The following is a 27,161-nucleotide window of genomic DNA, read 5'->3' on the forward strand; positions in this document are numbered from 1 at the left end:
TATTGGTTAGAGCAGTTCTGATTTATCTTAATGGTCCAGTTTGTCTTTTAAGTTATGTTGTTCTCTTGCTTATTCTCCTGCTTTATAATTAATTTTGTCCTCTTATTGTAAACAGGTTGAGTCTTTGTTGGGAAGAGTGGCATATAAATCAAATCAAATCAGATAATAAATGAACCAGGTAAATGACTGTGAGAATATACTGGGCAACATAAGGCCTGATATGTAAGCATATGAAAGTGCCAGTGGACTAGAGAACATACCACAAAACCATACACTGTTCATGCAATTATTTGTCAGGTTTGCAACAGGGAAGCCAATATAGCCTGCAACATCTGTGTATAGTTCTGGTACAGCTCCTAGTTAAAATATAATTAAAAACCACAAAAGTAAGTGAACTATCCAATAGAAGCTGATTCAGTGCACAATAATCAACACTATTGCCAAGTAATACTCCCTTCTGCTACAGCTGCAAATGATTTTTCTCATGTATATAGCATAGCATAGATAAGGCAGTGTTTCCCCATCAGTCAGTCAACCCAAAGGGACCAGAAAAGGTTATCAGGAAAGGAATATAGCTAAGTAAATCCTGCTCCCCTACACACCAATTATTTTGGCTTATGGTCCTTGATACACTTTTTTCTGTCATGGTAAATATGAGTTTGTCAAAAAAATTTACTTTAAGTAGTCATCTTTCTAAAGAGGTTGAGAAATACTCAGCTACCCAGAAATAGGAAAGGTGCTCTTAGCCGATCAAAAGCAAGAGTTTAGCTATTCAGCAGATCTAGAAATTGAACATTAACTTGACAATGTTTCTGCATTCTTCTTGAACAAGTCCAAACTAAAACAGAAGAAAAGCTATGTATTGTTTCCATATAGAAACTGTCAGTCTACTAAGCAAAGTTAAAAAGTAAACCGTCTATTTCTATGGCCTGTTTGAATTGATTGTGCAAAATTTTTCCTAAAATGTGTCCAGTGACTATAAGCAAAAAAATAACACAAAAATATCATACTTCCTCACCTACAATCCATGATTCAAGCTATTTAACTAAGATTTAATATATTTGTTTACAAGAGATGCAGGGAACAAGCCAAAAAGAATGCAACATATAAGTAAAAAATGTCCACACTTAGATATTTTAATAGCATCTGGATATTGATACATCTACAAAATTCTCTCCTTTAATATCCACCTTCAATAAAACCAAACCAACTGGCCAACTTAGGGAGTCCACCAACCAATCTAGTTCATCAGCACTCCAAAAACCGTACTACGTAGGTAAAGAATGTATATAGTATTTAGTTTAACAGTTCTAACATACATCAAGATATTTCATAATAAGTACACAAGTAGTGGTTCTAATACACAACAAATACTGCACGCTGTGTACACAAATTTAAACTTTTTGTTCTCATTACATGAAGGTCTGATAGAATACCATTCTCAAATGCAAACAATTTACTGTTTCCCTTTCATAAATCTTTAAAGAGATGCCAGAAAAATGCCAGTTTAAAAATGTTTAGGTAGTATGAAGGGGCATTTAAAAATATATACAATCAATATTTTTGAGGTCTCTCAGTCTTGGTCTTGAAATACTGAAGTTCTTTTTACATGTTAACAGTGGCTGGCTAGAACATTGAAGAAGTGAAAAACTTCGTCTTTATCCATGACAGCCACTTCAGTTGAACATTCATTACATCTGACTGGATGATATATTTCCTCCTTTTCCTCATCTCCTTGGACACTGGTGGTCTCATTGCTTTGTTTCATTTTCTTATTTCTTCTTTTTATTGTCCTGTTCACTGGGGCTTTGTATTTCAGAATCTCCTCTTTGTTAACAGAACAGTTCATCACAAACATTGCTCTATATTGTGTTTTGTACGATTCATGTCTACAAAGGGGAAAATGCAACAGTCATTTCCTATACATATAACATTCTTCAGGCACAAAACTAGTCACTATTGCTGAAAATGGGACTGAAGACAGAAAGTACCAAACTAAAGAACTAGGAGCCAGTCACGAAGTATTAAAACCAGAAAATGAACTCTTTGGTTTTTAAATTAAGCTATTTTGAGATTGGTAGATGGATTATTTTGATAAAATATCCCTGAAGTACAGAGCCATCTTGCTATGAAGTAACAAATGACAATTTACAACTAAAGATGGGATAAAGATTAGATGGAAGAATTTGAACTATCTTTTGCCCATCATCCCACCCAACCTGTCTGTCCCCAACTCCTGCTAAATTGGTCACTAAACTTTGAAATTGTGGTTCAGCCCTGAAACTTGCCAAAATATACCTGTTGTAAAACTCAGTTGTGCCTACCAAACCATTTCTCAGTATACGTCAGAGACGCCCTACATTTCACCAAAATAGTCTGCTCAAAGCCTGAAGTTACCAAAATAGACATAAAGAAACAAAGGCCTGGAAAAGAATTCAAGTGAGTCAAGTCCAGTTCCACACAATCCTTGGTAACCATATAATGAAAATTTGCCCAAAATGGTCCACAAGAACATTCACTCTGTCCCCTCCCACACATCACAACCACAACATACCCCTGTAACAAATGTAGGGGAGGAGAGGTTGAACTAAAAATCCTACCAAGTGCCACAGGAAGGCAACAAGAGAGGGCAGGACTCATGTCCTGGGCCCCTGTAACAACAGGGAAATGCTTTAAGATGAACAGAAGTTGGAAAAATCTGAACACTCCTTAGGATTGGACCCTCTTAAATATCTTTATATAATCCCTACAGTCTAATCTCTACAGGTGAGTGTGGGACCTGTTTATACAGCACAGAGCCTCAACTCTAGAGAAGCAGTAAGCATAGTTCAAGGGAATTATGGAAGAAGAGAGGCTGATTTCTCTTTCTAGCAGATAGTTTTATGTGAAAAAACTACTGATGCACCCAAGTAAATCAGTACCTGATGAGAAAACTAGTTTTGTGGTTTATTCATTGGGCAGTCTGCCCAACCCACTAACAGCTTGAAAATACTGGTTGCAAAGAAACCTGGATCTTTAAGAACATGATTGTGTACAGCATTAGATATTGTCCAAATCACACTTCATAAATACTCAGCTAATTCAGAAATTACTCTTCTACAGAGTATTTATTTGTTTGCTGATCCTTCCTTAATCCCTCCCTAACAAAATCTGAGATTTGTTGCTGTTTGAACCTAGGTGTTGTTCAACACTCTGCTGGTGAACCTAGGTGAAATATAATATAATTTAATATACATGAGCTGGATCCACACATTTGCTTCCACCAGGCTACTACAGAACTAGCACATGAAAATTACATATTCCATTGTGCCTGAAATTAAGACAACCTAAAAAGATTATGTCATTTTTATTGTCCAGTAATTACCTCTGACAATCTAGACACAACGTTATCAAGCAAGCAGGGCAGTTCAAAACAGCATCACTGTTTGGAATGGCTTGAGATTGAAGCTGCTGCTGCTGACCTCTTCTTTGATTGTGATACCTACCAACAGAAAATCCAATAGGTAAAAATATTCACACTTACAAATAAAAAATCTAAAAATTGAACCTCAAAAACCATGTTAACATCCAATCACATCCACACGTCTATAGACACCTCCCCCCACCACTTCCTCAATTCAAAGATCCTGGATTTGTTTAGCATGAGGGGCTTTCCATTGGCTGGATTTATGTACATAGCTTTTACCTCGAGTAAATAAAAAGGTGCATTTTTTCCTGTGGGTAACTCATGAGTGACATAAGAACTGATGAAACCAGAGATACAAAAGTTAGCGTGTCTTGCATAAAAAAGACTAACCACTTTTTTTTTTTTTTTTTTTTTTTAAGTTTACCCCAGGAAAAAATCTCACCCAAAAAGCATCTCTGGGCTTTCCCTTTTATCCAAATATAGTATAACTCCATAAATGTGGCATGCTCAGGACCGGGCACCTGCCAGAAATGTGAAAATTCTGGAATTTTAAAACCAGAGCAGCAGCCGGTCACAGAGCAAGGCGGAGGGATTAGCAGCAGCCAGTCCTGGAGCAGCGGTGGCACAGGGTGGTGGATGGTGGCGGCAACCACCGTGTGCAAGCTTCCCCCTCCATTGCTCCAAGACCAGCTGCCACTACTCCCCAATTTAGTGTATTTTTTAGAAGTGTTGGATTTTCAAGAATTCCAGACTTTTGATATCCAGCTTTATAAGGTTATACTGTAGTTCTGCCTCATTAAATTCCAAGACTGGCATAAAAAAAACAGCATTCACATTGGTTTTAACTAAACACTAACCAATTCAGTGATCAAAATATAATAGAACATTAAAAAGTAAAAATTCACCAATCCTGTAAGCTCTCTATTTATCTGGAGCACCCACTGGGATCTCTACTATAGAACTGGCTTAAGGATTTGGACCATTTTTGAAGAAAAAAATTAAAATTAAAAACTGTCATAAGAGAAAAACACTTACATCAATTACTTCCTTTCCCAAGGTCAAATCCTGCTAGAACTGCCATCAGTGGGGAGTTTGTAAGAAATAGGTTTTAGCCCTGAGTACATACTTACTGATTCACATAACTGGTAAACACTATATTAAAATAGGCTTTTACATTTCACATTCTTTAAATTAAACCCTGAATAAAACAACTTTTAGAAAAAGGTGACTTTATGGCATAGCACCTTCAACAGTATTTTAAAATTTATTTGAATTGAAATATTTACAGCCTCTTACCCTCTTCTCTGCGAATCTACCCATTCCTGGTCTCGATTGTCTTCCTCTGGATCATACAGTAGCTCATCGTTAGTAGGAATCCGGCGTTGTTGATGTCTCCTTTTCTTCCTGGCTACCTCCGTAACTAAGTTTTGTGTAAATGAAGTTTTATGCCACCTCCCAAACAACTTGATGTATTACACAAAGCACAGTTATCTATTTCACTAATAAAAAACCTAAACATCTGCTTCATGCGTTATTGTCTATACTCACAAAATCCAAACTAGAACATAAAGGCTGAGGTTGTTCTAGAAGGATTAATGCAGCACCAAACTATAAGAATCATCAGCTACTTTGCAGCACCGTAGTATTGGCAAGATAACACTGGTCTCCCAAACCTCCTTTCCTGCCCTCAAGACTCCCAGCAACAGATCCTGACCCAAAGAGGACTCAATAGGGTCTAGAGCAGAAGGACACTGCTGTAAAGCTGCCAACGCCTTTCTCAGTCGTTTACCTACTTTATCTTCATCCTCTGAATCTGAGTCAAAATAAATATCATCGTAGTACTTGGAAGTGGTAGCTGTTCCAGCTGATCCAGTACTTGTGGGAGTACCTGTTTAAGAAATTAGGAACAAAGGGTCAGAATCAACAATATTTAATCCCACTACCCTGTATCTCCGAGTTCAAGGAACATCACTGGCACATTTCCCCTGGGTCCTACTCTAGGAACTTCACTGCACTGCAGGCTGGTGGGTTTCTGTTATAAACAAGTTCCTAATTGGTGTGCCCTAATCCAGTTCTTTAAATGTTATGTAAACCCTATTAAACTGACTAAACTATACTCCATTCATTGACTACAGTGGGACTACTCACATATTTAACTTTATACACTGAAAATCTGGCAAGACTGGAGCCTAATTAATGTACTACTAATGATCTATGACAGCACCCCTAGGCATAGATACACCAACTGCAAACAATTAATGGATGCAAGGTCAACTCAAATGGATAACCAGAACACAGTCCAGGACAAGCTTTCATTTGCAAGTTAACAGAACACTACCTGAAGAAGTGTCATGTTATCTCTTTTTAACAAACTGGAAACTACACCAGACCATGTTTGCTTATTCAACTTGAAAAATACAATTAACCTTGTTGACCCCATTTTAAAATGAACCTTCCTATTGGCAATTTGGGATTCTAATAAGACTACCTCAATATTCATTCTGTAGCAGGAAAAAAGAGTTTAAAATTTCTTCAGTGCTCAGTTATTGTGTCACTCTGGATCAAAAATAACTGAGCTATGTTTAAAGGAAGCCCTCTCAGTATGATACACAGTGCACTCAGAGGGAAGGCTCTGACCACTAGCAGGTGTTCTTCAGCCCTGCTGTAAATGGGTTAATTTTACTGTCAGTTTAGTTTAGTGATCAATTTTTTTCTAAGTCAAAAGGTTACTATTTAAAAATTCCTATTTTTTTCCTTCTGGATTTTGATTTTAATATAAAACCAATGTTGTTGGAAATGCTGTCCCTGAGAAACACATTTCTGGATTCAATATACACCTCCTACTGGTAGCAATTTCACCTGTAAAAATACAAACATCATGAGTCCAGACAAGTTCAAACATACAGTCAGCAGTGCTGCACACGCCACACAAGCAGACATTTCCCATGCTGTTAATTTGCAGCACAGTAGGAAAAAGTGAGGTGGTGCATGTGGCGGCAGCATGCACTGCCCAGACTCAAAGCCTGGCCAGCCAGAGCCACGCTCCAACTGCCGGATCACCACCAGTAGAGCCCCAGGAAGCCCCCAGGACTCCAGGTAAGGCTGCTGGGGCCTGCCCAGCTGCTGGCCTCAGCCTCCCCTACCCCACCTGGGATAACATGCCACACACCAGAGCACACATGCACAGGCATTCCTCGGGGACAAGTAGCAACACCACATATTTTACCACTGCTGTTTGTCCCAGGGAAAAAAGCATGTTCCTGCAAGTCTGGATCCAGCCAAAGTGGCAACAACCTTCGTTTACTGTGACAAGTCATCAAACACTTTAAAACATGACTAATTCAGGAGCTGATGCCTTCAGCGTCCACCGTGGAAGAAACTAGTGTAGCTGCTGCTGGAGCTTCAATAGGCAGTCACATTTTTGCTTAAGAAATCTTCTAACCAATGAAGTGCTCAGAAAGAAATTAAAATTTACCAGATTCCAAAAGCAGCTACGTGGATGTGCCTGACATCTTTACATTTAGACCAGCACCAAAGACTGAAAAGTGACTGTGGCACCAAAAAGCTGCAGGTTTATTCTTAGGCAGAGAATGTGAACTACAAACACTACTGTGGCATACCTGACATTAATAACCATATTACTTAGCTAGACTTAACTAGCCATCAATTAACTCAAAAGAACAACCTCAAAATCTAGTCTAGACCAGGGGTTGTCAACCGGAGGTACGTGTACCCCAGGGGTACTCGAGAACGCCCTAGGGGGTATGTATGCGCAGGCAGGCAGGGATGGAACACTGCCGCACATTATCCTGCGCTGCTGCGCAGGCACCGCCCGCCCGACCAGATGTGGGGAATAGGGGAAGCTTGCATGCGGTGGCTGCTGCTGCTCCATGTTCAGCCATGTGACCTCCTGCCCCCGGCTCTGCGTCCCGCTGCCGGGAGTACATTGTTTCACATCTGGCCACTGGGGGTACACTGATCCAAAAAGGTTGAAAACCCCTGGTCTAGACAAACCCTTAGCACAGTCCTATTCTCCAAATACATTTCTGATTCAGGGGGCTCCAGGTACAAGTAAAAAAAATCACTTTTCACTCTAGGAAAAAAATGCTATTTATATTTTTCTCCTATTTCCTATAGGTGAGCACATCTCCTAGTGCCCTACGTCCAAGGTGCCAGATCCTAACCACAGGAATGACATCTGACGGATCCAACTGCGATCTGCAGCAGATGAAAGAAAACTGCTGTTATCCAAATCCTGGCAATGTCTGGAAAGGGTTTAAAGGAGGGGAAGTACAAGACGCTGCAGTAACAGCAAAAGCCTCCCTTAAATGTATGGAGAGGGAGAGGCTGAAAACAGGAATGGAGACCCTTAAATAAGACTAGTCCAAGAAAGGCAAGTCATCAGCAAAGGAATATAATCTAGGAAAAACCAGGAAAAGAAGAAAGTCCCTAGAAGTGTGAACAACCCTATTCAACTAAATGAGTTTTCCAGAACATAGGGCAGTCATTTAAGTGGCTAAGACAAGTATTTCACTGCTGACCACTTTACCAAGAAGTGACCAGCCATTCTTCAGTGATCAGTGGATTGTCAGCAGAACTCTTCTTTTCCATATCCCAGGACAGAATAATGCATAACATAACTCCTCAGTGAGCCCACACTTCACTTACAACTTGACAGAAAAGCAGGTATTAAATACATGTACCTGCTTCTAATGCCTTCCACTTCCCCTCCATGGTTTTCATAGTGCAGTCAAGTTCAGCCTCCATTTCCTTCTGAAACTCATCTTCACTAGAGGACTCACTCTCCCCAGTGAGGCACTCCCGGATCAGTTTGCGCTTCTGATCAGGGGTGCCATGCAGGAGCACATCCACTTCATCTTCTGAGCTATGAGAGATTTAACCGTTCACATCGGTTATTAACAGTCCAGAAGTTCCATGCTGCCGACTCCCCTCCCCCACTTCAAATGGTTTGAAGGCCTCAAGAAACACGTCACTGACTTGAGAAGCTCTTGTAGATCCCGCTCCGTCCTACATGCTAAGACCCCCAAGCCTACAGGTGACTCCCCGTGGCCCAGCACTGTCCCTGCAGGACCTGGGTCGCATGCTGTCAGCAGGGCTCCATGCCCAGGCAACAGCTTGTGCGGCAGCACTGGGATTCCTCACTATTTCCATTTAAACCAACCCCCGCCTCCCCAGACTCAACCTGTAAATGAGCTCCAGCAAAGAGCTTGGAAAGCAGGAGGGGTTTTCAAAGATGAGGCTGGAGTGCAAGGGCTGCTGCAAACAATGCCACCTCATTGCACATGTGTGTCCAGTCCCGCCCCACTTGGTGCCCTGTGCGGTCGGGGCAGGTGATGGGTGACAGGCAGGGGCGGGAGCCTACGGGCCATGGCGGGCATCACTGCCCGCAGCTCCCTGTACGCTGCTTCAACCAGCACTGCCAGGTCTTAAATATGAAATTACTATACGGGAAACTCAAAATTATCATGTTTGCTGAAAAACTATTGTACATGGAAAAATATGCAAATAAGTATGCAAATACGTCTTCTTCTTACTTTGTATATCACTCACTGTAAATCATAATGAGTGAGAACTGGGTCAAAATTGAAACATTTCTTTTAGGGCACGCTGATAGAAATATTTTTGAGCTGATGCCGATGGCCAATTATTAATGAACCATATTGGCCAATACCGATCAGCAGCGTCTGGCCAGTAAGTCTGTGAATGAAAGGGATGTGAGGGGCAGATCCCCTGCAGTGAGGGAGGGAGTGAGTGGGGCAGGAGCAGGCAGGCAGGGCATGGGACAGAACCACACAGCTCGCCTGGGGGGGCCCGGGGAGGGGTGGGAGCTTCAGCTGCTACATGCACCGCCAGAGGAGCTGTGTCAATTTTCCTTTTATTGGTGCCAATATGATATGGACCAACGTATTGGTGCACCTCCAATTTCTTTATTCAGAGGCAAGCAGCCCTAAGGATGTGCTGACAGAAAGCCCAAAAGCCATGTAAGACTCCCTGATAATGACTTGGGTTTTGCACATGCTGCGTCAATTTGCTGCCTCAAAAATTATTGTACGTTTTGCAGGGGTGCAGGTCGTGGCCATGTTGGTCTAAGGACATAGGCAGATACGGTTCTTTGGACAAATCTGGTATCTTTTATTAGACCAACTTAAATAGTTAGCAAGAAACATTTTCCCAACTATTTACGTTGGTCTAATAAAAGATACCAGATTCACCCAAAGAACCTTGTCTGCTCCCGTACATTTTGAGCACTTTTACTATTGATTGTACATCGTACGGGGGCTGAAGTTATCATACAGATACGACACCGGCTTCGCTCAGGCGGCCCGGGCGACTGCGCGGCGCGTGAACCGGCCCGGCCCCCCTCAGCCAGGGCCCAGGCAGCCCCGCGCGGGGCCGGGCCTAGCACCCCGGCCGCAGCCAGGCTACGGGAGGGGGGCGGCTGGGTACCTGCTCTGCCCCGGCTCCTCGTCGCTGGGCTCCTCGATCACGTAGGGGTCGTCGTCCTCCTGCAAGCGGCTCATGACGGCGGCCGCGCTCCCCCACCCCCAGGTGCAGCCACGAACTCGGCCCCCCGCCGCTCCCGACGCACTTCCGTTTCCGGCGAGCGCCTGCCTAGCTGTCGGCGCGCGGTGCTTGGCGGGAGGAAGCCGGCGCTGCGGAAGCGGGGTCGGGCGCAGAGGCAGCTGGCCCCCTTGGTGGCAGCGCAGCTGCGAGGTGCGACCCGCCCCCCCCGCCGGCGCCCACCTGTGACGTCAGCCATCACCGTGAACATCACAGGTGCAGCAGGAAGTCGTAGAGCTGCCCCGTTTCCCTCCCCCTTCGCCCACATTTGAGGTCAGTGACGTTCAAACGGGGTGCGCGAGCGGCCCTCCGGCCCAGGGGAGTCTCCTCTCTTCTGAACCCGCTGGCCTCCTTCCTTGCTCCCGGCCGGCTCCGCAGGGGAGGCGGTAGGCAGTGGTCCGCACGGCGGCCCTGGCCGGGGTGATTCATGGAGCAGACACAGCGGACAGCTCGGCCCAAGGGTTCAGGCCCTAGCTGAGCAGAAGTGCAGGGCAAAAAAAAGACTTGGAGTTCAAATGAGACGCACAAAACATCCCATCAACAAAAGGATGCACAGGATACACGTCTTAACTGAACTCTGAATTGTCATTTACAAATCTGGAGCAGAGAAATCCTTCCTTGTCACCCCTTCACTGGGGTTTTTTTTTAGGAGGGGGTGGGAAGGCAGAGCATCTTGCCTGTGACCAAGAGGAGATGCCTCTTTTCTGCCACTTGTCTTCTCCTTCCCACTAGAATCTGGAATTAAACATTCCTTTCTTGTGGAAAGACAACCACATGCAAAAAAAAACAGTATTTGACTACAAGCAGGCTAGGTAAATCCACTTCCAACAAAAAGGCAAAAAAACCAAGGCATGTCAAAATTTAGGTGAGAAGTGGCATGGTATGAATCTAGGGACAATGACCGGTCCAATCCACTGCCCTTGTTCGTTTAGAGCAGGGGTGTCCAACCTTTTTGAATGTGGGGCCGGATCATGAACTTTTTATCACCCAGTGGGCCGGAGAGCCATGTTCGTATTTTATCATCCCAAAGGCTGTACGTTGGACAAGCCTGAAATAAGGCAAAGCTGGCATAACCCCTGACCTGTGCTCAGCTAGTGACAAACTACAGCAAATGATGTCCTGGACCAGCCATCCCAACAGCTGGGGCCCCCCTTCTGCCTACTACCACCACCATTTGAAGGCAGTCCCAAAAGATATTGGACATCCGTGTTAAAATATGTGACCAAGCCAATGTAGCCGGTGCTCTCACGCAGGCCAAGGGGGCGCCTATGCCACTGCTTCTCCAGGCCTTGCCCACACCAGCAACACCGCTGCCCAAAGTCTTGGCAGCGCTCGGGCAGACGAGGCTGGGGCCCAGCCAACGCATTAGACAGGGGACAGCGGAACTGCGGGAGTGAAGCTGGTTCCCAGCCTGGCAGGGGCTCAGGCCTGGTCTGCCCAGGGCAGATCCTGGCAGGGGAAGGCCTCGGGGAAATGGCCTGCTCCGCTCCTCTACGCTTCCCTGCGGCGAAGGCAAATGGCCCCTGGGAGGGTGCAGGCAGCTGCAGCGGCTGGAGAGCAGTGCCCGGCCCAGCCGCAGGGAGCAACAATCCCCCCTTCCCCCCAAGGCCGCCCCTGAGCAGTGCAGCCCCATGAGCTGGCACTACCTGAGGGGGGCCGGAGCAAGGCGGCAACTGCACCGCAGCCCCTTGCCTGCATGGATCCGCTCACCATGGTGCCTAGCCACCCATGCACACAGCCCCGACAGCCTCAGCGCTGTGAGCCTGGAGCGCAGGGCCCAGTGGACACTGGCTCCCACCACCTCGCCCCGCAGAGGTCACGCCAGGACCCCGCCTGCTGAGGCCCCCCCCCGGGGCTGCCCTGCTGACTGCCTGCGCCAGGTGCTGCACCCCGTTCCCACCCCGCCCTACAGCTGCCAAGCCCAGCAGGTCCCGGGAGGTGGGCAGGTCACTGGGGGAAAGGAGCCAAGCTGGAGACAAGTAAAAGTGGGTGCTGTCCCCACCAGCTTGTCTCATCAGGCACAGCCAGGGCAGCCCCATGCTAAGCAGCCCTCGGGGCGGTGGCAGGACCCACTCATGTGACATGGGAGGTCACACAGCCCTGGCCCATGGGGGTGAGCAGCTCCCCTCCTCTCTACCACCTGCCTGTCCCGAGCAAGGGACCTCGAGCCTCAGAAAACATGCTTGGAGGGCTGCATGGTGGCCCACGGGCCGCATGTTGGACAAGCCTGGTTTAGAGAATAAGTAGCAAAAGTGTTGATCAAAATAACCAGACTTATTAGGAATACTATTAAAACTATTACAGATGATACAATCTCTGCGTAATTTTAGAAAAATCATGGATTTCACAGTTTATTTTACAATAATTGGGATTAGTCTACAAGTTAAGGCAAACATACTAATGCATTTGCTTTTCTTTTTAGATCATAGTTATAAAGATTACATAAAGTTTCCTCCAAAATCTCTAGGAAATGGTTAATTGAAAAAAAATTAGGTTGTAAGAGACTTGATATCAGTACATGGAAAAACTAAGACAATGTATACAATGTTTTATAGTAAGAATATTCAAACATCTAATGGCAATATTTAATCCATCTGAGCAGTGTAATTCAAATGGACAACTTTAGAAGTTACTTACAAAGGTAAATAAGATTGGCAGCCATACCATAATACTATTCATAACATGAACATAATTATATTGGCTACTTTCACAAAAAACAGAACATTTGGTTTTTGAACAATGAAAGCATACAATGATTAAATAAACGTATGTGCGAATATGCGCGTATAATAAGTATGCTGTTGCTTCATATAGTCTGGAACTGCTTTCAGGTGGCTTCAATTGTTTTCTTTTACTTTTTTTTTGTTTTGTTTTTAAAGAAGAGGAGCTTGTTTATGTGCACTTGGTCAATTGATTTCTCCAGTGAGTTGTAAATACCTATTTGAAGTCATGAAAACAAAATCCAGGAGGGCAGCCCTTGTTAGAGGAGGGATAGATAATTATTTATGTATCTCCATTTAACACTGCCAAGCAGCTCTGCAGCAGCTGTAAGTTTCCCTGTAGAAATAAAGAAAACTGTGATAATTTCCAAGTTTTACTCTGGTAAAAAAAAAAAAAAAAAAAAGTGTTTAAATACAGTTGCAATTTGTCACTTATAAGCAGTGATCCTGGTTTTCTCTGATTAAAGATTGCAAATTCTCTGATTAAAAACCCAAAATCCATGATAAAAATTAAAAGGCCCACCCCCAGCGCTGCTGGTGCTCCGCACTCCCCCCACAGTCTCAACAGCCCTCCTGATGTCCCTCGCAACAGCCCCCCAGACCCATAGACATGCAGACACTGACACCCACCCCAGCAGGTAAGTGTGTGGGGGGGGAAGAGGCAGGGCGGGAGAAAGGGAAGGTGCTGGGGGGTAAATCAAGAAGCGGGTGAGTGTACTCCTGTGCCCACTCCCAGGAGCAGGGCCAGGGGGTGAGGGCAGGGGTGCTACTCTGTGGGCCCCACACATGCCAGCCAGCCTGACAGGAGGTTTGCACATGGAGGCTGCCACTGCAAATCTGCCTCTGTACCCTGCACTACCATCCCACGGCCACCTGCACGGCTTTGTGGGCAAGGGGCACAGGGCACACCAGTGGCAACCACCATGTGCGGGCCACATACGTGCCACCCGGCCGGGGGGTGAAACGGGGCTTGCATGCAAGAGCATGCCCCACAACTGGCTGCACGGCTCTGTCGGTGCAGGGTGGTGGCAGCTGCATGCAGGGTGGGGGGACTATACAGGCAAGCACTGCCACTGCGGAGCCATGCCCTTTGCCCCTGGATCCTAGAGGTAAGTGGGGCTTTGGGGCTGTGAGGCAGGGCTGGGGAAGGTGGTTGGGGGCTGAGGGAATGGCGGGTGTTGCTGGCCCCAGGCGGCACACCCTAGCTGGGAGCAGAGCCAGGAGGTGAGAGCAGGGGAGCCCCTATGCAGGGGGTTTTGCGGGCAAGCAATGCAGGGCGCAGTGTGGTGATGCCCGCCAATGTGCGTGCTGCACACATACCGCCTGCCCAGGGGAGGGGGAGAGGGAGGCTGGCATGCAGCCGGATCACAGCTCCATGACCAGCTCTGCAGCCACGGTGACAGATAGGGACGTGGGCTTGCACGTGGCGCTGCTGCTTACCTGGAGGCCCGTGATGGCCGCTGCCTACAAAACCTCCTGCTGCCGCCATGGAGCCATGCCCAGAGCTGTATGGCCGGTCGCTGAGCGGCAGCAGCAACATGGTGGTGGCCAGGTGGCAGGAAGCCATCCCCACTACCATCCCACACTGCGCCACTGCCGCCGGCCGCACAGCTCCGAGCACGGCTCTGCAGCCACAGCGGGAGGTTTTGTACACAGCGGCCGTCACCTCTGTCCCTCTGTCTACGTTTATCTCTGGCCATCCATCTGTCTATCTGCCTAGATACCTATCTATCTCTGTCTTCATCTGTCCATCTATCTGTCTCTCCAGCTACCTCTCTACTCTTCTCCCTCTCTATCCATCTATCTCTACCTCTGTCTCTACCCTGATATTTCTTTTCATCTCTCCATGTATCATTTATCTATATGCATCTGTCCCTCTCTATCCATCTTTATCTCTATCTATCTCTCTGTCTCTTGCCCTCTCTCTCTATCTAGATATCTCTATCTACTCATCTCTATATCCATCTCTCTCTGTGTCTCTAAGTACCTATATCCCTGTTTATCCATCTATCTCCCTAGATATCTCTATCCATACATCTATCATCTACCTATCTGTCCATCTCCATCCATCCCTCCCTCAAACCAGTCCGTCCATCCATCCAATGATCCAGACCATCTGTCTATCTCTATCCATCTCTTGTCTGTCTATCCATCTCTCGATCTCTGTCTACCTACATAGATATTTCTATTCATCTATCCATATATCTAGTTATCTGTCCATCTAGCCAATGAACCAGTCAGCTATCTGTCCGTTTCCATAACCCCATCCACCCATTCATCTGTCCATCCAGCCATCCATCTCCATAATCCCTGTCTATTCATCCATCCCTTACTCCTCTCCACACACCAACAGTATAACCCTGTCTACCCACCCATCCATCATCTCTCTCTCTCTCTCCCTAGGTATCACTATCCCTCTAGCCATAAACCTATCATCTAGCTGTCTATCTCTGTCCATCTCCACCTCTCACCATCCCTATGTTCCTGCTTTCTCTCTCTCTCTCCATCAACTCTCTTGTGGTGCCCAGACCCACTGAGCTGCCAAATGGTGGCAGAGACCCAGAGCAGATCCTAACCCTGCCCCCCCCTCCCACTTCCCCCAAGCCTGGTGTCCAGCTCAGCCTGGGGTGCCCAGCAGCATGGAGCAGCCCCCAGCACTGGGGAGGGGAGGCTGCAGCCTGGCTGGGGCCCAGATTGTCCCTGCCTGGTGGCCTGAACCTAGAATGGCCCCTGACCCCTGCCGGGTGCTCAGAACCCAGACCTCTGGGATGCACGCACGCACGCACTTTCAGAGTTAGTTATTTTAAATTAGATGTTCTTCTACCTCTCACCTCCTTCCCAGAAGTCTGTTCTTGATATAAAACAATATTTTCAGAGGCTCTGTTTAATCCTGTTAGAATTAAAATCTCACACAGACTCCAAGATACCCATGGAATATATCCTCACAGATACTCCCTGCTCTACAGTGAAGGTAGTACTACTAACTGTCCTCAGATTTTTCTTCACAAAGCAACAGTATTTCATGTAATATATCAAATGATGTTGGATATTTCTATATTTTTCCTTTCAGAAATTGAGAAAAAACAATCAGGTGCCTAATCCACTAATTGAAAGGATGACCCCCATTTGAAAAATGTAAGAACAGCACAGATCTGTTTGTTTGTTTGTATGAATACTGTTACAGATACTGTTTTGCAGTATCTGTAAACAAAACAAAAAATCAAAATTTGACATGCAAACTTTGTGTTTCTAGCAATGGACAAACCTAAATGCACGGCATGATTTTCAGATCCCAGGCTGAGTTAAAGGAGCTGGCAGTTGGAGCAAGATTTTATTTACAACTATAGTATTGAGAGAGAAAAAAAGACAGTTGACCATAGATACCTAAGCTGCCCTTTTCAGAATTTAAAGGAAGTTAAGCACTTTATAAACTGCTGTCCACATCTACATTTCTTGTTGTGTCTCTTTCAATTCTCTGGCTGTTTTAGAAATGCAAATAATTGCATACAGCATATTCTCTAACAGGAAGGAAAAATAGGAATTGTTGAAATGAGTGTTAACAGCCTAATGTTCCATTTACTCCTATATAAAATGTAGATACAACCCTCAGAAAGCCCAAATACACTATATGAGGAATTGTTTCCTAGCCCCAGTGAGCAATCAGCATAATCTGTGAAGCATTTAAACTGAGTTTTTATAGTTCTTACCATACCAATCATAACTGCATATACTACTTTTACTCAGAGCGAGGTTCAGCATTAGAGAGTACTGTGTTACTTAACAGCTGTGAACAACATTTAATGCAAAAACAAAGCTTCTGACTTAATTAAAATCTAGTGCTTCTCCACACCCTACTATTCACTAAAGTTCCTGGATTTCCTTGTAAATCCTCTTTCCAAACAATGCAGTTAAATTAAGTTCAAAAGACTTCACAAAACAACAACTCTCACAAATGACCCCTAACTCTCTTTGATCTTCTTTGCCCTGCTTTGGAAAAAAACTGGAGCACCGTTCTCAGTTAAGACTCCATCACCAGCTCTGTCTGTCCTTACACCCATCCATTCTTTTAGTTAGTAAAATACTTGCTTATTCTGTACTGACACAATGTCATCTTTCCCCATGAACAATTATTATAGCTATGTCTAGTATCAGTGCTCTAGTTTGAGACCTCTTTAAAGCAAGGAGCAACCAGTGGTGAGGCCCCCTTGACTTTAGAAAGTTTGTCTCCCTTCTCCTCCTCCCCCCTTCCTCCTTCACCACCAAAATAGTAAAAATCTGTTGGCCTGCTAGGCAATCAAGACTGTTTTTCCAAGAAATCTAGGGAGGCAGGAGCAGAACAGCCACTATTTGTGGGAAAGTAATTCTTGGGACTTAGCTGTTAATTTCTGGTTTTGGGGAAGCCACTACTTGGTTCTAGTTCAAATTCTGTATTTACTGTATCAAACCTACTTACAGCCTTGGATAGGCTTTTTAAAGTGCCTCATATATCTAAAATAATTATCCAAACACTTAACTGCCCAGTCTTAGGGTCCTAAAACAAGCCATACATGAACTGGTTCGCTTATGTTCACTGCAACTTGTTTGTAAGATTGTTTTCCTCAACCAATATTCCTCACCACCAAGTTAACAGCAGACTGTTCAGGAACTTCTAGGGACTGAGATGTAGTTTCTCAACTACTGGGTGGCAGAGGAGTAACACATCCTGTTACCTCCATCTCTTCAAAGGAAGGTAACATTTTTTATTGCAGGTCGTCTCTCAAAATTGTCTCTTGTTCCACTTCACAAACACGTCAGGATCTAATTTTATTTATCAGATAAGCATTCTGTTCTGTCATGGGTTGCTGAGTCCTTGCCCATGTCAGGACTACATCCTTACTCAACAGCACTCAAAACTATTTTAGTTCTGTGATAACAAGAACTATTTAACAATTTCTTTGCCTCCGTTTTTCTGAGCAGGTCACCCCCTGCAGCGGGACTCCCTCAGGCCCCAGGGGAGGCGCACCCAGGCCTAGGGTCAGTGAGGATCTAGTAAGGGGATGTCTGGAGGACGCATTTAAATCAGCAGGTCCTGACGACCTCCACCCCAGAACGCTGAGGGAATTAGCAGAAGTAATTGCGGGACCCCTGGCACGGCTTTATGAGCACTCATAGTGCTCTGGTGTGGTGCCAGAGGACTGGAAAAGGGCCAATGTGGTTCCCATTTTCAAAAAAGGGAGGAAGGAAGACCCAGGAAACTATAGGTCAGTTAGTCTTACCTCGATCCTGGGTAAGCTTTTTGAGAAAATTATCCTGGCGCATGTCCGCGAGGGGCCAGCAGGGGAGATTATGCTTAGGGGCAACCAACATGGGTTCATTAGAGGCAGGTCCTGTCAAACCAACCTGGTGGCCTTCTATGACCAGGTCACCAAATCCTTAGATGCAAGGGTAGCAGTGGACGTAGTCTTTCTGGACTTTAGGAAGGCCTTTGACACGGTCTCTCACCCCATTCTCATTAAAAAAACTAGGAGACTGTGGCATCAACACCTACACAGTCAGATGGGTCACTAGTTGGCTGGAGGGCCATACCCAGAGAGTGGTGGTGGACAGGTCATTTTTGACCTGGGGGGATGTGGGCAGTGGGGTTCCCCAGGGCTCAGTCCTCGAGCCTGCACCATTCAACATCTTCATCAGCGACTTGGACAGGGGGGGCAAAAAGCACCCTGTTCAAATTCACAGATGACGCTAAGATGCGGGGAGAAGTGGACATGCTAGAAGGGAGGAATAGGCTGCAATCGGACCTACACAGGTTACAGGGGTGGGTGGATGAGACCAGGATGGGTTTCAACACTGAGAAGTACAGGGTGCTGCACCTGGGGTGGAAGAACCAGCAGCATACCTACAGGCTGGGGAACTCCCTTCTCATCAGTGCAGAGGCAGAAAAGGATCTGGGGGTCGTTATTGATGCCAAAATGAACATGGGCCAGCAGTGTGAGGACACAGTCAGGAAGGCCAACCACACCTTGTCATGCATCCACAGATGCATCTCGAGCAGGTCCAAGGAGGTGATCCTCCCCCTCTATGCGACACTGGTCAGGCCGCAGCTGGAGTACTGCATCCAGTTCTGGGTGCCGCACTTCAGGAAGGATATGAACAACATGGAGAGGGTCCAGAGGAGAACCACCTGCATGATCAGGGATCAGCAGGGCAGGCCCTACGAGGAGAGGCTACGGGACCTGAACCTGTTCAGCCTCCACAAGAAAAGGCTGAGGGGGGATCTAGCGGCCGTTTACAAACTAGTCAAGGGGACCAGCAGGCATTGGGGGAGTGCCTGTTCCCCCGAGCACTGCCAGAAATTGCAAGAAATAACAAGCTGGCACAGGGTAGATTCAGGCTAGACATCAGGATTCGCTACTTCACTGTCAGGGCAGCTAGGATCTGGAACCAACTTCCAACAGAAGTGGTGCTGGCTCCTACCCTGGGGGTCTTTAAGAGGAGGCTGGATAAACATCTCACCAGGGTTGTTTGACCCCAGTACTCTTGCCTGCCATGGCAGGGGGTCGGACTTGATGATCTGCTCAGGTCCTTTCCAACCCTACCAACTATGAAACTATAATTAAATAGGTTTCTATGCAACTTTCCCATAAGATGGCTGTACACTGGACACACTTTCCCACTTATTTGATAGAAACTCAGAATTGAAAGGAATTTGTTCAGTTTAAAATACTTTATTTACCTGAATCCCAGACAACTCTGAATTTAAGAAACCCCCCTTAATAAATTAGATTCTATAAATAAGAAACTTATAAATTTATTATAATTTTCCATGTATAGAACCTAATTATTGGGGGTCATCTTGAATTTGTCTCCCCAACTGCTGCAGTGGGGGCAGGCAGAAGGGGAAGAGGCATGAAGATGGGAGGGGGTCAAGCACCCTGACCTCTATCCCTGGCCCCCCCCCAAATGCCTACACCCCCTGGCACCTGCCCCTCCTGCCTAGTTTTTTTTCCATTACAGAAACTCAGCTCCAGAAAGGGATTAGAAAATCTTATAACTCTACTCAGGACACAACAAATTCTGAGAATGTAAGAAATAAAGCCAAAAATAAGTACTTGAAAACTATCTGTATGCTCAATTTCCCTGCTTTCTAGCACATTAAAAAGTTCAATGTTTACCTCAATTTCCAAACACCATCTAAATAGCAAACTAAACAAAATAAGGACACTAAGATTGTGCTTCTCTAGAACTAGTAAAATAATAGTTCTTATGGATCGATCTAGGTGACTTGTGCATTTAGCCTTTTAAAATACCAAGTGAAAAGCCCCACTCATTCTAGTACTTCCACCACAAAATACCTATCTTGAGTAAAAATATGTTGAATTCCCTACTTTATTTTCAGCTGGATGAGGAAGGGTAGATAAGAGAGAGAGTTGAACGTTACGCTTCAAGAAAAGGTATTACATCCCATAGCATAGCTTTAAATATACATGCAAACCAAACTGTCTTACATCAAACTGAAGTGGCCAGTCCAATTTAAACAAAAGTTGCCACACACATTACACGCACACCTTTCTTAGATTGCAGATACCTAGTTTCATTCAGCCTCAAATACTCAAAATACATTCCTAAAAAATTTGGGTTTATGCAAACGTATACAGGAAGTGATAATGCTTAATCTGAATTCTGTAGGAAAAAGGTACTTCAACATTGCTATTTTGAAAAATCCCTTACAAGAGAAAAGGCAAATTATTACCTTCCTATGGCCCAAGAGAAAGGTTGCCCAAATGCACTGTAGTATTTAGCCATCGTATATTTAAATCCTTTTGGGAATAGTAATTTGCCTGCTTTAAACCTTTTAGTTCAGTGAAAAAATTACCTGCAACTTTAGTTTCCTATTTAGTGTTTTAAGCGAGTGACTCAAAGGGATAAAGTGCTGTTGTCAAGATAACATTCAGTACTGATGGAGAGGCTCTCAAACTAGGCAGACAGCCCAATAATAAGGGTAAAATATGAAATAGAACAAGCAAAACTCTAGACAAGGGATGTTGAGCTGATCTAGCCTTGTGGGCCAGATGAGTGGCATGAGCTGGATTGAGCACACAGACTACAGCCTCCCAGCATGCCAGACACAACATACGCAGCACTCATTCTGGCTGGTCCACAATGCAAGCTGCACTCAGCACCTGTTCCAACCAGTCTAGAGCATGCATTGCATGCAGCACCATCCCAGACTGGCCAGAGCGGGGACTGGCTCCAGCATGCAGATAACCACCCCCTACCCCCCCTCCCATGCTGGATCCAGTGCCTGCGCTCCTCATCCTGGAAGCAGCCAGAGCAGGCACCACATGCAGCACAGTCCCAGGCCCTGCATGCGGAGCGAGACCAGTTCAGCATGCATGTGTAGGTCAACCCAGGGGCAGCACCAGAAGCTACATAAGCGGGTTCCATGGGCCAGATCCACCCACAGGCTTCATCTTTGACACTCTTGGTCTAAAAGCACGTGAAGTGCACAAGTCCCAGTGAAAGTTTCTGCCTGCATTCTTAAATTCTTACAACGTCCTAAAGAAGTCCACCTTTCAAATGATATGTTCCTCCACACTCTTTGGAGGAATACACATCATAAAGTACATTTGGCCCTTTTTTAGATATCCAGGTATACAAGACCAAACAACTGTCTTAAATGGAAGCAAAAATAGATTCCAATTACCTTAGCGTGCTTCAGTTCCAGTTCTGCCAGTTCCACCAGATTTTTCCTGAATGCTGCAACTCTTCTTGTTTTAAAGTCTATAAGTTCTGTAGAAAACAGAAGTTTGAACCCCAATAAATTAAGTGCAATGATGTTATTTAAGTTCTACTTAAGACATAAATATCAAGCTTAAATCTGATCCCACAACCTGGGCACAGAGCTACTGATGCACTGTTAAAATAAAAAGACACTTTAGGCCATGTCTACAAGGTAAACTTACTGCACTGGCAGTAGCACATGCTGCACTGTTCACAGCAGGCTGCATTCTAAACTAGCTAGCATTTAGCTGCATCTGTGCAGCACTCTGGGTAGGCTCACTGCATGGCTGAACGTCTGGGCCAATTAGCCTATCTGCTAACTACAGTTTAGACAAGGCCTTAAAGTGCAACTGGGCCATCTTCTCCTAACAGCAGCTTTTATATATGCAAAGCTTTTTCAAAGAGAAGCAGTAGTTTAGGCACTAAGGGTACTTACACATGTGCAGGGAGCCTGCTCCAACATGCTGGAAATTCAGCACATCAGAGCAGACTTGATTAATTAAGTCTGCTGGAACACACAAATTACATGCTCTGGCAGCCTTGCACGTTGTGTATCAGTGCTGCTGCGTGTCTCCGAGCTGAGAAAATGGTGGCATTGAGCCCTGAAATAAAACATGTTCAACGTGCTTTAATTCAAAATGCCCTGCCACCATTTTCTCAGCATGGGGACACGCTACACTACTGATACATGACACAGGCACTATTAATTAGCACGTCTTGCTAATTAAAAGTGCCTGGTGTTGCATCAGGAATACATGTAAAAATGCCCTAAATGTTTAAAGAGTGAATTCCATCTTCTCCCATCCCCACTACTTTCTGTCCAGAGACTCCAAATATGAAGAATCCCTTGGCAGACATGGGATCAAAGCCAGTAAGAGCAGGTGAGGCTTAAAAAGACAGAACTATTGCTTGAATACTTCAGGAGCTCTCATCCACAGCTTTCTGCAAAGAATCGACTTTGGCAAATGTACAAGGCCAAAGAAATCTAGCTACTGGTGTTGCCAGGTATCCAAGGTGCTGACCAGGGACTAAGTTAGGATAAGGGATGCAAATGTTGGGGGAGAAAACCATTTTTCTAGACCCATCCTAACCGTGAAGGGGAACAGACTCTCAGGAGGGATCCACTGAATAGACCCTCTTCTTTGGAGGAGCTCCTTCTATCCCCCAAAGTTGCTCCAGTTTGGACCGAACTCCAACAAAACCTCTCTTCACTGTTTCATCTAACTTGACCCAGAGCCACCTGCAAAAAGGTGCTGCTGTCCCAGACAGAGGACAGATGGGCTTGTATGGGACACTTCAACTGAACTTGAGCTTAGGTTTGGCATTACTGTTTGCAGTCAGTTATGCTGTTGTCCAGAGCTGATCAGTTAACAGCCCAAGAGACGTGTGCAGCCCCTGAAGGGAGTTAAGCTGTATCCCCCAGACTCCTAGTCTGGAGGCTGTTGCCCCCACCACTCCAACTGCTGCTGCCCTTCTGGGAGTCTCCAGGATCCCCCAGGGGCAACAGAAGGCTGGGGCTAACAGGGCTCAGCTCCCCAGACACAGGGCAGTGGGTAGGGCCATGGGGCAGCCCAGCCGCAGGTTTCAGGTGGCTGCAGCAGGAGTGGGGAAGGGCGCACACACAACCAGGATTGCAGCCTGGCATGTGTATGACTGGCTGCCCAGCACAGCAGGCAAGTATCAATCTATTCTCTGAAGGGGAAGGGGCAGATCAAGGCCCCCACATTGAGGGAAGGAGTAGGGCAGAAGCAGGGGATGGGGTGAATGGGGCCCCAGCTGGGCCAGATGGTGGGATAATCAAAGCCCGGGCGGTTCATCCAAGGGTGCGGGGGGGGTCCTGCCACTGTGTGCACCCTGGCAGAGGCCCGGGGGGGCACGTGCTTCCTGATCTGTGCACAGGGTGGAGGCAGCTGCTGCTGCATGCTGGTACTCTGGGCCCTGCTGCTGGTGCAGCTGCCTGGGGAGCTGCACAACGCCAAGTGCTTCCCGCTGCCAGGCGGTCAGGGGGCGCAGCACAGCCCAGTGGCAGCGGGACACACATGGCATCGTGCCTCTCCCAAGGCAGCTGCACTGGCAGCAAGGCCCAGAGCCCCAGGCACAGAGGCAGCTGTCTCTGCCCCACACAGATCGGGGGGGCGTATGTGCCCCCTGGGCCCCCGGCACCCCTCAACGAGCCGCCCAGGCTTCAACTGTCCCACCACCTGGCCTGGCTGGGGCCCCATTCACCCCTGCCCCTGCCCTACTCCCTCCCTCACCTCAGGAGCTTCAATCTGCCCCCCCATGGCCCTTCCCCCACAGACTTACCCTCTGGGCAGCAGGGGTGGTGTGCACACATATGCATGTGCTCAGTCCCCCCAAATAAGTTTCTCTCCCTCCACCTATGGGCTACCTCCAACCCTTTCAACTTCTGGTTTGTTCCCCAGGAAATGGGGCAGTAGAGAGCAGCCAAAGGAACTGAACAAGGAACTCAGAAGACCATGGGATGAGACACAGTGCATGAGCATAGTGCAGTGGAGGGGTGGGGCACGCAGCCCAAAAGAGGCCACGTGTAGCAGTGCATGGGAAACAGCATAGTGTGCCACACAGCACTGTAGTGTACCACTTGCATGACATAGTATTTGGAAGTTGGACAGCCCTCATGTATACCAAAACAAGAAATGACTAATTTGCATCTCTACTTTCAGGAAATCCAGCCACTTAAGTGTAATATTAGCATCAGAAGGCTCCACTAATCTCGAAGGAAATCTGAATGACCCAAGATAAGAAGTCACAAATAAATATGTATTATACATCAACAAGGGCCTGTTTGAAAGAAAGCAAAAAACAGATTACAGATAATGATCAACAAATTAAGGCCATTCAAGTAAACAGAGACAAATATAGCATGCGATTGTTCAAATACCTTGCTTTGCCGATTCAGATATTTTTTCGAATTTCTGACAACAGAGTTGCTGAGTGGTTTCAGCTTGCAACACATCTTTGTTCTTTGCTCTTGCTTTATCCAATGCCTTGTTAGCATTTTCATAGTCTACTAGGGACCTAGATCTTCTATATAGGAGATCCTGAAAAAACAGAGTAAAAAATAGAGACAGAGATACATATATATTCTACAAGTACCTACACTTGGAACACTATACCTACACTACACCTATACCTACACTATACCATCATCTCAGATTCATTTTATTCTTTCTTGAGATTATTCTTATTTTAATAAATATCAGAGCTATTTTGTTTTTGCAATTTATAAGGATTGCCATACTGGATCAGATCACTGGTTCCACACAGCTTAGTAACCTAACAGTAGCCAACACCACAGTTCGGATAACGTTTCAAAAAAAACCCCAGGAATGGATCAACATGGGGAGTTCTACACCCTCCCAGCAGATCAGTAGCAAATTACCATTTTAAGTTACGAATCTGAAAAACATGCGTGGCCTGAGAAACACTATTTACTTACATTTTTAATATGGTTGACATAACCACCATTATGACTGTTTTCTGTAAGTAGCCATTGCTTGTACATCATTTCCTCATGACGTTACTGTTTGCTCTCACCAAGCAAATTCTTTTTGGTACTAAATTTGCCTATAATACATTTAATTTAAAAACTGTATGCAGGGTTTTACAGTGCTTGAAATAAGCCATTTATTTTTTAAGTTAGGACATTTAAAGTACAGGTGGCCCTCAGACTTATGACACAATTGGTTCCTGAAAACCACGTCTTAAGTCTAAACGTGGTAACACTGTAATTCAGAATCGATTTTCCCATAGGAACAATGTTATATATGGGGGATTGGTTCCTGAACCAAGGCCCAATACACTATTTTCACCAAAAATAACCCAGAATGATCAGTTACAGATGAGTAATATAGCTATATTAATATATTTCTATTGTAAATAGCAATCCAATTGATTTGGAAGGACTTCTTTGAGGTGACTTTGCTGGACTTTTTGAGGGGTTCTTGGCTGGAGTCTTCTCAGGAGTCCTGGCTGCAGGTTTTTCTGGAGTCTTGTCTGCTTTCTTAAAGAAACTGCCCAAGGATGTTTGGACAGATGTTCTCCTCTTTTGCTTGTAGCAACTGTACATCTTGGATATGCCCCTATTCACTGATGCACTGTGTTCAACACTGGGGTCATGTTCCTAAAACAAGGACTTGACAGTTTCCAAATATTGAAATGCCTCAGCCAACACTTTTGTTGTCAAGACTTTACAAGGAGTCTCTTCAACAGAGGGTGCATCTTCCAAAAGAGCCCAGTTTCGTTAACCTTGCCGAGCACAATACCCACCCTCTTTAATGACTGCAGCCAATGTCTCAGGAAAAGCACAAGCTGCCTCCTCATCAGCGCTGGCAGTTTCACCTGGGATGCTGATGTTATGCAAATTGGCCCTGGCTTTAAAACGCATAAACTACCCACTACTTGCATTAAGAGGCTCAGCATTAGAACTCTCCCCCTGTTATTTCTTTAGATAATCATAAAGACTCCTAGCCTTTTTCTGAATTATGCCTAAATTCACAGGAGCACAGCATTGATTTTGATCCTCCAGTCAAATGACTAACAGTTTATCAACCTGAACAATAAGTCCAACACGTTGTTTAGCTATCAAAATTGATTGTTAAGGGGTCGGCCTCTATACATGTTCTTCAGTTCTTACTTTGTCTTTGGATGTCCCCACAATAGTCGTTCGGGGGATATCCAAAGCTCTACCAATTTCAGTTGGCATCTCACCTTTTCCAGACCTCTTAATTATTTCCATTTTTGTTTCCATAGTAATTACACTCCATGTTTCTTAGAAACATCACTTGCACCAGATTTACACTTTTCTGCCATTATTATGGACAAAGAGAGACTAAATTTTAAGAAAAAATTTGGAAACACAAAGATTCACGTAAAAATGGAGTTGGAACAACAACCGAGTGCCTTGAGTCAGGGAGATGGGCAGTGCAGTACATTGGTGCAGGGAAATGGGCAACACAGCAAACCTATTTACTAGCGTGGCATGGTGCCAGATCAAGCATTGTAAAATTGAAACTGATGTCAAAAAGTTGAAACGGTGTCAATTTATAAACATCATAAGTGCCATTCATCATAACTCGAATGTTGTAAAGTCAACAGCCTGTAGTCTGCCGTTTACCCAAGTCATTCCTCTATTACTTCCAACTCCACTAATGAAATAATGCCCTATGGAACAAATACTATAACAAACACTGCTATGAAATTCTGCTACTATTACTTCTCAAAATCAAGATTCTAATGTGATGCTTTTGGGGAGGGAAATGAAGATGGGAAATTCTGGCTTGTTCACTGGATAAGCATCAGTTTACATTGCTTTAGGTATCTCTGCTCTTTCATAAAACGCACTACTTCACTAAAAACAAGGCACAGCAAATTCACCTTAGCAGCTTGAGATTCCCTTAAGTAGTATTTCAGAAGATCAGAAAGTTTAAGATCTTCATCAGCAGAAACCCGGGCCTCTATTTTCTGTGGAGAAAAATAAAGGAATGTGACAGTATCAAAATAACTGGACTTCCACTTTTCTTCATTTCTTTGATATTAGTACAACAAAGTATTCTCAAAGTAGTAAAGTAAGCAGTGCCTGCCAGACGCTGACATTTAAAAAAAAACCAAACTGTTCAATGTGTGGCATGATTCAGTAGTCATCTGTGTTTAAAAAAAGCTAACACCAAGTA

At 45.3% G+C, this 27,161-nt stretch overlaps 2 protein-coding genes and 1 long non-coding RNA gene across 4 annotated transcripts in view; 1 reads left to right on the forward strand and 2 right to left on the reverse strand.

Moving 5' to 3' along the window:
- Positions 1–1,120: 1,120 nt before the first annotated feature.
- On the reverse strand, positions 1,121–10,021 carry EAPP (E2F associated phosphoprotein). The gene is made up of 6 exons (XM_006258736.4): positions 9,875–10,021; positions 8,110–8,291; positions 5,196–5,294; positions 4,703–4,826; positions 3,365–3,481; positions 1,121–1,889 (listed from the first exon to the last, which is right to left on the reverse strand). Exons 1-6 carry the CDS (start codon positions 9,946–9,948, stop codon positions 1,613–1,615), a joined length of 873 nt encoding a protein of 290 aa, XP_006258798.1. The 5' UTR covers positions 9,949–10,021; the 3' UTR covers positions 1,121–1,612.
- Positions 10,022–10,071: 50 nt separating this feature from the next.
- The window catches only part of LOC109283503 (uncharacterized), a 44,883-nt gene continuing 27,793 nt past the window's right edge, over positions 10,072–27,161 (forward strand). The window contains exons 1-2 of one of the 2 annotated variants that reach the window (XR_002090671.2): positions 10,072–10,261; positions 15,779–15,843. This is a non-coding gene — a long non-coding RNA (uncharacterized LOC109283503). The remainder of the gene's footprint in view (positions 10,262–15,778; positions 15,844–27,161) is intronic. The other variant, XR_002090670.2, reaches the window with a different exon arrangement.
- Positions 12,310–27,161, reverse strand: part of SNX6 (sorting nexin 6) — a 48,005-nt gene continuing 33,153 nt past the window's right edge. Inside the window, exons 12-15 of the mRNA XM_059723046.1 lie at positions 26,866–26,952; positions 24,371–24,530; positions 21,392–21,477; positions 12,310–13,045 (exon numbers count right to left, since the gene is read on the reverse strand). Of these exons, the coding sequence (XP_059579029.1) occupies positions 12,992–13,045; positions 21,392–21,477; positions 24,371–24,530; positions 26,866–26,952 (387 nt within the window). The 3' untranslated portion in view covers positions 12,310–12,991. The remainder of the gene's footprint in view (positions 13,046–21,391; positions 21,478–24,370; positions 24,531–26,865; positions 26,953–27,161) is intronic.

The sequence above is a fragment of the Alligator mississippiensis genome, chromosome 2 (assembly GCF_030867095.1).
Source record: "Alligator mississippiensis isolate rAllMis1 chromosome 2, rAllMis1, whole genome shotgun sequence".
In the NCBI taxonomy this organism is placed as follows: domain Eukaryota; kingdom Metazoa; phylum Chordata; order Crocodylia; family Alligatoridae; genus Alligator; species Alligator mississippiensis.

Coding starts and splice junctions, on each gene's coding strand:
- EAPP (XM_006258736.4), bottom strand. CDS start 9,948: ATGAGCCGCTTGCAGGAGGACGACGACCCCTACGTGATCGAGGAGCCC. Junction 5,295..8,109: donor GTGGAAGGCATTAGAAGCAG/GTACATGTATTT, acceptor TTTCTTAAACAG/GTACTCCCACAAGTACTGGA. Junction 3,482..4,702: donor GTAGATTCGCAGAGAAGAGG/GTAAGAGGCTGT, acceptor TTCTGTTGGTAG/GTATCACAATCAAAGAAGAG.